The sequence below is a fragment of the Anser brachyrhynchus genome (genome assembly GCF_964034855.1).
Source record: "Anser brachyrhynchus genome assembly, chromosome: 2".
In the NCBI taxonomy this organism is placed as follows: Eukaryota; Metazoa; Chordata; class Aves; order Anseriformes; family Anatidae; genus Anser; species Anser brachyrhynchus.
The window spans coordinates 99,576,072-99,585,797 of record NC_137695.1 but is presented as its reverse complement, the minus strand read 5'-3'; the positions used below and the strand labels follow the sequence as shown (position 1 = coordinate 99,585,797).

General features: G+C 38.7%; 1 protein-coding gene across 5 annotated transcripts in view; it reads left to right on the top strand.

The window, feature by feature from the left end:
* Positions 1–9,226, top strand: part of TSHZ1 (teashirt zinc finger homeobox 1) — a 61,440-nt gene extending 52,214 nt beyond the window's left edge. For 4 of the 5 annotated variants that reach the window (XM_080578963.1, XM_080578962.1, XM_080578964.1 and 1 more), the window contains one exon: positions 4,843–9,226. In XM_080578963.1, coding sequence (XP_080435089.1) covers positions 4,843–8,033 — 3,191 coding nt within the window. In that variant the 3' untranslated portion in view covers positions 8,034–9,226. The remainder of the gene's footprint in view (positions 1–4,842) is intronic. The other variant, XM_080578965.1, reaches the window with a different exon arrangement.
* The last annotated feature ends 500 nt before the right edge of the window (positions 9,227–9,726 follow it).

Genomic DNA, 9,726 nt, shown 5'->3' with positions numbered 1-9,726 from the left:
AGATTTTGGATTCTTTTGTAAAACTCTCATAACTGTGTATTCTGGAAACATATCTGGAAATGTTTCTGGTTTTTTTTTTTTTTTTTTTTTTCTTTCCTCCCCTCTCATTTTTCTGTGGTGAGGGAGAGGTGTCTTTTCTATCTTTACATTTTATCCCATTTCTCAAAATGTGTTCTTGTGTTTAGTGGAAGTCACCCCCAGCCTGGGGTGCAGTTTGTGCAAGGTGACAATGTGGGCTGCAAAAACTTCTGCAGCTGCTGTCTCCTGTTGGCTGGGTATATACTGGGAGCTGCGGAAATACATCTGTTGCAGAAAGAAGAATGGTGAACATTCACACCGTGCCACTATTGTTTAGTTCCAGGGTAGGCCCTGGTTTAGCAAAGAATTTTAGGCTGAAACCTGCCCCTGTTTGTTGAAACCGTGAAATATATATTGCAGTGAAACTGATCTCAGTATTCAATTGCTTTACTGAATCGTAACCTTCGATACTTAGGTGCTTCTTCTGAATAAAATTATTTGTTTGGATTATTTAAAATCGGGCCTTGAAGAGTTTGCTGCATTTAATTTTGTAGTCTGTTTAAAACAAATGCAATCATTACTTTTCGCCCTTCTCAAAATAATGCATTCAGTCCTGAATCCCTTTTTGAACGGAAAAGAATACCTCTGTGGAGACAGATTCCTTCAAAAGCACCAGTCCGAGGTTATGGAAAGATTTTACGTGAGAATATTTATGCTTTTAACCACATCCTTACACTTCGGATCTGTGTCTGCTTTTTCAAACAATGGCTGTATATTTATTGTGCAAATATTCTCACTGAAGCAAACACAATGTGCAGTGCTACTCACATGTACAATATATAGCATCTCATGTCCACTTAGATTAGAATGCACAGCTTTTAACACTGTTCAAAGATGACAGTATATCTATGGGGAAACACTGACATCCAGAAGGCACATTTCGTAGGAAAAGAAATATTAGCAAGGTTTATTAAGAAGAAAAGAAATACTATTCCCCCTAATTTTTAGTTGTCTGAAATTTGAAGCTTTTCCTTCTTTTTCCAGTATGCATTTGCCTGAGTTGGTGAATGCAGAAATGAGAAGGAGAAGAAAAGCTGACATTATGTTCTGTAATTTTTTCTGCTTTGGATATAGTATTTGTTGAGGGGGATCACTGTTAGTATCTGCTGTTGGTATTTCTGTGTGGTTTCAGGACACGTGTGAACCAGCAGAGTCTCTGTAGATGAAGGAATATCTGAAGAAGATTGCTTAGAGTTTCTCGGTCACTGGAAGACACACTGTCTGAAGTCTGTCTGTCTGTTGATCTACATATTATAGTTTAGTGGGAGAACCTGAACATCCCACTCTTCCATTTGATGTAGAGCAATATTTGTCGTCTCCTCAAGTAGTTATGACAGGAATGTATTTAAGGCTTAAAATTCTGAAGCTTATTTATTTGTAAAATTTCTGTGAGAATTTTAGAAGAACATACATGTTTTTACAAATTAACATTCTTCATTTTGCATGCTTCTGAATTATCTCTAACAGAAACCTTTTCAGTTAGAGAATTGCACTGACCTTGCAAAATACCATATGTTGAGTGTACTGCTATTCATCTTATAAACATTAAGTCATGAATGAATAGGTATTGTGTGTATCCTGTGGTAACTAAAGGAGTTAAATAAAATCTTTTTGATTGCAGTGATACAAATTAAACATTTCAGATAAATTACTCTCTTTTTGGTTAAGAAGCATTATTGCTTTGTGTTATTTCAGACATGTGGGTGTGTACATCATATAAAGTCATTTTTCTTTCAGAATCTGGCTTAAATTCTGAAATCGCAGAAAATCGGAGTCCTAGCCAATTGTGTGTTCTTAACTCTTATGCAGCATATATTGGTAGGGGAGAGAACTCAAATCATGTAATAATCTCAGCAGAATCTAGGACTAGGAAAGTAAGTGAAAGATGGATATTTCACCCTAACACTCTGTTTCTTTGCTTTGACAGTTTAACACCGACCTTTCATGTAGTTTTAACGTTTCTTGTGTGGTTTAACTCCTTTTATTTTTATGGTAAAGAAACCTTTTCACCAAGTGCAAAAGTATGAGAATAGAGAAAACACACCATCATAAATAAATAAAGGAAAATAAAAGATATGCCGGTGGCTTAACTGGGGTTTCTCCTCAAGCAGATATTTAGATGGTTATGTGTAGCAATTGTAAAAATACATATTTATGCAATTTAGAATTAAGTAAAGAGATGCTAGCAGATAATTCATATGGATTTGTATAAAATACTGTATCAACTATAGCAACGTTCAGCATCTTACAACAGCATCTTACATGTGTTTATTAAAAATATCAGGATATGAAAATTAGAGAAAATTGGCATAGTTCCATTGAGGTTAGTAAGAAGATAGCTCTTCATAAAAGCTAGGAATATGGGCTCCATCAGCTTGCAGTTTCTAATTGGTGACTGTCTGTGGATCATTACTAAGATTTTTATTTTTATTAAAGAAAAATGCCAGATGGTAACTGTCCATTTTTATGCATTTGGGCCTTTAAAAATTTTTAAATTTTATTTTGAAGTCATTTCAGAATCAGAAACCACATTCTATAACTGTTATTTACCTTACTGAAACTTAAAAATGTCTTTTCTTTTCTTTCGCTGTTAGAAATGGCTGAAAACAGATGCGTTTAACGGGAGAGCTAAGAGGTCTTATGCTGTAGCTGTGGGAACAGATTCTACTTGCATACCTGGAATTTAGAGCTGCAGAGGTAGTGTAGTGCCCAAATACATGCAAAGCGTTTGAACAGCAACATTATTGCAACACTGTGAATCTGACTGATTTCTTAGTTCTTTTACTATTTCTGTATTTTATTACTTATTTTATGCACTAAGTGCATTTAAAAATTTTTTTTGGTTTTGGTTTTCTCTTGCTTTTCTGACATCTTCCTAGCCTTTGGCTCCAGGGTGATTTCTCTAGTGACTTTTGTTGTGCTTGGTATTCACTAGTTCTCTTAAATATATCAGAAAACACCTGAGGCTGAGGCAATCTGTAAAAAATTTTGCCCTGCTTAACATTTTTTAAACAAAAAAATAAAATTGTTTCCTAAAAAAATTGATTCTTAAAGGACAAATGAAGGGTGTAGTGATCATCTTAAGGTTCAACACTACCCCAATACTCCCAATACTTGGTGGGCTACTTTTCTATCTTATCTTAAGAGGTCTTACTGAAGTAGTTAGGGGCAGCATAAATTGCAATTGCAAAGGTGAATACAGAATGCAATACTGGCCATAATACTGTTACCTTTCTAAAAAACATTTAAAGACTCTTCAAAAAGTGTTCATATTACAATGAGAGAAGACTGTTTATCTTTCGGAAAAGAAGTTTCAGAATAAATTAGCAACTGTGTACAAAAAGAAGTTTAACTGGTACTTATGCTCCCCCCCTCCCAACTCATCAAGACATCAGCTTTGTAAACGTGAAAATATATATTTTCTTCATATTGCATAGGAGCAGAAGCACTTTTTTTTTTTCCTCCTGGCTTTCTTTCAGTATTATACGATGGCAGGACGTAGCCCACATTTCAGCATCACTTTCTGCACAGTTCACCTACAAAGAGGCATTTTTTTGCTTCAGTCTCTGAAAACTGTTTACAGTCCATGTTTTTTCTACCTTGACGTGCTTATAAATGATCTGCATTGCATTATCATGGTGATTTTTTTAAGCTTCTTTTACAAAACTGGAGGGAAATGTGTACAAGTATGTTTTCTGCTTTGCAATGAAAGTGTACATTTATCACTTAGGTACATGTAAGCCACTTCTGTGAATTGGGCCCTTGGAGTAAATGTGTTTTGATGTAATGGCCATCTGCTCATGAATATCACATTTGCTAGTTTAAAAAATAGTTTGATATAGATAAACACATAGTTTGGTAAGATTATATAGTTTCACCAGGTGGCAATACAATAGCAAAGTTTGATATTTGCTGTAAGCCAATAATCAAGCTGGGAGGGAGGTTTCACGGTGGTCTTTTTTTTTTTTTTCTTTGTTTCTTTTAAAAATTCACCTCTTACATTTACTTTTAGTTGCTGATTGCTATTTTCAAAATGGTAAATGCAGCACCCACATCAGATCATACCAGGAGTCAAAGTATATCCTGGCCATTTAGGAAAACAGTCATGGTCTTGCTTCCCTTTTCACCTTGTTAGAACTGAAAGCTCTTCAGCTCTCAAATGGACCAAGTACAGCCAGTCACCAGGAGGCTCTGGAACAACTGATCTGACACACTTGCCCAGCATAGCTCCAATAGAATCAGCTGTCAGTGACACAGAAATCACCCTTGAGGCTGTAGCTGAAGCTGGTTTGCCAAAAAAGACAGCCTCGATGAGATGGAGTTGGTCAAGCCAGTGGTTCTGAGATCCTAGGTCCGTGGGGTAGAGGTCGGCTGCACCATGTTTTACATACATACTGCAGTAAATACAGCTCGGGGCCAGGCATTTTTTAAGTTGATTAAAACTGGTTTAGTAGGTTCTTTGTTTGATTTTGGTTTCAATATTACGGTATCTACTGTGGTCCTGGCACATACTTTACTGCCAACGTCGAAGTTTATTCTTAGATAGTACTGATATCAAACTGTAAGCAGGACAGAGTATGTGGATTTATAGGCGGAGTGTGTAAGTGATGGTGAGTTTGGTTTCTGGATGTATCTTCAAAATTTGTCTTTATGGTTACTGCTTTTAGTACACAAGACAACAATGATGTAAAATGTGCATGTTCAATAACTTTGTCTTGTTTTTCTTTTTTTTTCCCCTTTCTTTTTCCTCCTCCTGTATTTTAGCATATGTTCCTGAGGAGGAATTGAAAGCAGCAGAAATAGATGAAGACAGCGTGGAAGATGATGGGCTGTCTCTGGACATCCAGGAGAATGAGTATTTGTGCAATGAAGAAGCGGAGATCAAAGAGGCTCAAAGCTACCAGAACTCCCCAGTCAGCACTGCAACTAATCAGGATGCAGGCTATGGTTCGCCGTTTAGTGAAAACAGCGATCAGCTGGCCCATTTCAAAAGCACTTCCTCTAAAGAAGAGAAGGAGGATCCTCAGTGCACAGACAATGTTTCCTATCCACAGGACAGCTTGGCACAAATAAAAGCTGTGTATGCAAATTTGCTTTCAGAGACTTGCTGGTCCAGTTTAGCTTTGGACTTAAAGAAATCCAATCAAACCACCAGCAACAATGGAATCAGCCAGAATGAAAACACCACCAGTACTGACACCAACGCCAATTCCCAGAGTACTAGCACTACCAGTACCAACACTAATACCAGTACGACTACCAGTAGTACTAGCAACAGTAATAATAACAGTAACAGTGGTGGCTCAGGTTATGACTGGCACCAAGCTGCATTAGCTAAAACTTTGCAGCAGACCTCGTCATATGGACTTCTCCCAGAGCCTAGTCTTTTCAGCACAGTACAGCTTTACCGGCAAAACAATAAACTTTATGGGTCTGTGTTCACCGGTGCTAGTAAGTTCCGATGTAAAGACTGCAGTGCAGCCTATGACACACTGGTGGAGCTAACAGTGCACATGAATGAAACTGGACATTACCGTGATGACAACAGAGACAAAGAAGCTGATAAGACCAAACGGTGGTCAAAGCCGAGGAAACGATCACTCATGGAAATGGAAGGCAAAGAGGATGCTCAAAAAGTGCTGAAGTGCATGTACTGTGGGCATTCGTTTGAGTCCTTGCAAGACCTCAGCGTCCATATGATAAAAACAAAGCATTACCAGAAAGTGCCTCTGAAGGAGCCAGTACCAGCCATCACTAAATTGGTCCCTTCTACCAAAAAAAGAGCACTTCAGGACTTAGCTTCACCTTGTTCACCGGAGCCAACAGGGATCGCTGCAGAAGCTTCACTGGGTGAATCTGCAAAGGATCAGAAAACTGCCAACCCCTACGTGACTCCAAACAACCGCTATGGCTATCAAAATGGTGCTAGCTACACTTGGCAGTTTGAGGCACGCAAAGCCCAAATACTGAAATGCATGGAATGTGGCAGTTCCCATGACACGTTGCAGCAGCTCACTGCTCACATGATGGTCACTGGTCATTTTTTGAAGGTGACCAATTCTGCTTCCAAAAAAGGCAAACAGCTAGTACTGGACCCTGTGGTGGAGGAGAAGATACAGTCTATACCTCTTCCACCCACCACCCACACAAGACTACCAGCCTCCAACATTAAAAAGCAGCCCGATTCCCCAGTGGGCTCCACAAACTCGGAGGAAAAGAAAGACCCAGAGAAGGAAAAAGTGGTGGTCAGTGAAACAGAGAAAAAGATTAAAGAAGAGAATGAGGACTCTACAGAGAAATTTGAGCCAACGACTTTGTATCAGTACCTCAGAGAGGAGGACCTAGATGACAGTCCTAAAGGCGGAATAGACATACTGAAATCCCTCGAGAACACGGTGACAACAGCTATCAGCAAAGCTCAGAACGGAGCACCTTCCTGGGGAGGGTATCCCAGTATTCATGCAGCTTACCAGCTCCCAGGAACAGTCAAACCCCTTCAGCCCGCTGTGCAGAGTGTTCAAATGCAGCCATCTTACGCCAGCAGTGTAAAATCACTGTCTTCAGAACACAACGCGCTTATCCATTCCCCAGGCAATCTCACACCCCCGCCTCACAAGAGCAATGTATCTGCTATGGAAGAACTGGTGGAGAAAGTTACAGGTAAAATCAGTGTGAAGAAGGAAGAAAAGCCTCTGGAGAAAGAGAAGAGTTCTCCAGTCAAACCCATGTCACCTGCTGCTAAAGAAAACAAAGACTTCCCCAAATTGGAAGACACGAATAACAAACAGCAGCAGAAGAAAAGCTCTGAGACAGAAGTTCAGAAGGTTAAAAAGGATAGTCCATCAGAAGCACATACTCCAAATGGTACAGAGCCACTAAAAGCAAAGGTTGCAAACGGCTGTAACAATTTAGGAATCATCACAGACCATTCACCTGAGCCATCCTTCATTAATCCACTGAGCGCTTTACAGTCCATTATGAATACTCACTTAGGCAAAATTTCTAAGCCGGTAAGCCCCTCTCTGGACCCTTTGGCCATGCTGTACAAAATTAGCAACAGCATGTTGGACAAACCCATTTACCCAACCACTCCGGTCAAGCAGGCTGATGCTATTGACCGGTATTACTATGAGAACAGTGATCAACCTATTGATTTAACCAAGTCCAAAAACAAACCTCTTGTTTCCAGTGTGGCTGACTCTGCCTCGTCTCCGCTAAGGGAGAGCGCACTGTTGGATATTTCTGATATGGTGAAGAACCTCACAGGGCGTTTGACACCCAAGTCTTCAACTCCATCTACTGTGTCGGAAAAGTCGGATGCTGACGGGAGCAGTTTTGAGGAAGCTCTGGATGAACTGTCTCCAGTACACAAGAGGAAGGGCAGACAGTCCAACTGGAACCCTCAACATCTTCTGATCCTTCAAGCCCAGTTTGCTTCCAGCTTGAGGGAGACCCCAGAAGGCAAATACATTATGTCGGACCTAGGTCCACAAGAGCGGGTACACATCTCTAAGTTTACTGGTCTTTCCATGACCACAATTAGCCACTGGCTGGCCAATGTGAAGTATCAGTTAAGGAGGACAGGTGGAACCAAATTTTTAAAGAATTTGGACACAGGACATCCTGTTTTCTTTTGCAATGATTGTGCCTCTCAGTTCAGGACTGCTTCTACATACATAAGTCACTTAGAGACACACCTAGGGTTTAGTTTGAAGGATCTGTCAAAGTTGCCACTTAATCAGATTCAAGAACAGCAGAATGTTTCAAAAGTCCTCGCAAGCAAGACTTTGGGCTCACTTGGAATAGCTGAGGAGGACTTAGGCTCCACATTCCAGTGTAAGCTCTGTAACCGAACTTTTGCAAGCAAGCATGCAGTCAAACTGCACCTTAGTAAAACACATGGCAAGTCCCCAGAGGACCATCTGATCTATGTAACTGAGTTAGAAAAACAATAGCGTCCAGGTAAGCAGCCAGGTATGCAAGTGACCACAGGAACATTGCACTAAACTTCTTCATAGTACTGCACTAGGCCTGACCTGAGCCTCTGAAATCAGTCTTACTTTTGTTGCTGAACTGCCTATCTGGACCTTGGTTTTTCTTACACTTATTTTGTAGTTATATTTATATGCTCTTTGTCTGATCTGTGCATGGTTATTTTTGTTTCTGTTTTTATTTTTTTTTGTGAGTCAAAGTCTGACCTTTATTTTCAACATCTGTCCTTGATGTTAAGCTATCTTTTGTAGAATATAGTGGGAGACACTATTGAGAGACATTAATTTAGCCGTAAAGAAAGACACAAAGAACAATGATAAAGAGACATCCTAAAATTACAAAGTTGCCATGACAATAAAGGTCACAGAACCTGGTAGTGTCAAGTTTTAACCCTCTGAGAACTGTAATAGCATTTTTGTGCCTTTCCCAGTGACTAAATAAGTAAATAAGGAAAAACAAAACAAAAGGCTTAAAGGCATTTCATTCAAATAAAAGCTGTGTCAGAAACAGAACTTATTTTTTTTAAATGAATGAGCTTTTTTTTTTTTTTTTTTTTTTTAATGCAGAACTGGTTTGTGAAGAAATTGTGCATGCAGTCCTTGGAAGAAGGAGAGCTGTGTAGTACACAAGGGGTTAGGAAGCCACAACTGTATAAGTTAAATAATAATTAAAAAATAAATAAACCAAGTTGCCACTATGCCCAAACCCTCTGGATGCTGAGAATTGCCACTTTTTGGCCAAAAAAAGAAAAAAAAAAGAAAAAAAAAAAAGAAGGTATGCAAGCTGTTATTTAAAACAAGTGTAAAAATGCTCCTTTCTTTACTTTTTTTTTTTTTTTTTTTTTTTCCTGTAAAATACTGCAGTTTATAGTTATTTACAAATGTTAAGCTTTGGTACAAGCTGACCTTTCTATAGTGTGCTGCATTGGTAAATGAAAACAAAAAAATGGGGCAAATGTTGGATTCTGTTCCTTGTAAATTGCCAGCATCAGCTTAAAAATTACATGTTACATATCGTACCATTTTAAACTGTTCAACTTTCTTTGTACCTTCTGGCTGTATGCTTTCTCTTTTAACTTTTTATATTGTCATTTTATATTCGATTTCTGTGTATATAATGTAAAACCACACTTTTTGAATAAAATTTAGTTCCTGCAGCTTGATATAAATAGAGAAATTTTACTGGCACCTGCATCTTTCCAGATGCATGTACTTAAAGGAACTATCTGACAAAAAAAATAAATAAATAAAAATAAAGCAAGCAATGCACTATGAATTATACATTTTGATGTTTTATCATTAATATTGTACAGTACATTTTGGTTCACACAATTAAATCCACTGTTTTCTCAAGTGTAAAATAAACCCACATGCAGTTCTTGATTTACATACATTGTCATGTCGTCATTATATTGCCTTTGAGGTGTTATTCCAGCAATAAGAGGTATCGTTTATATAATCAACCAGCAAAAATCTATTCGAAATCATCTCTCATGATCTGTATGCTGACGTGTTTCATTCTAAGCCATAATACTACTAACCTCTTAAAAGAGATTTGCCATGGATTCACACTCGGAAAGGTACAGAATCAGCGGGGCTCCATCAAACGGTCACGGGCCCTCTGTTCAGCACTGAAGTATAAGAAGGGGTGCAAAGG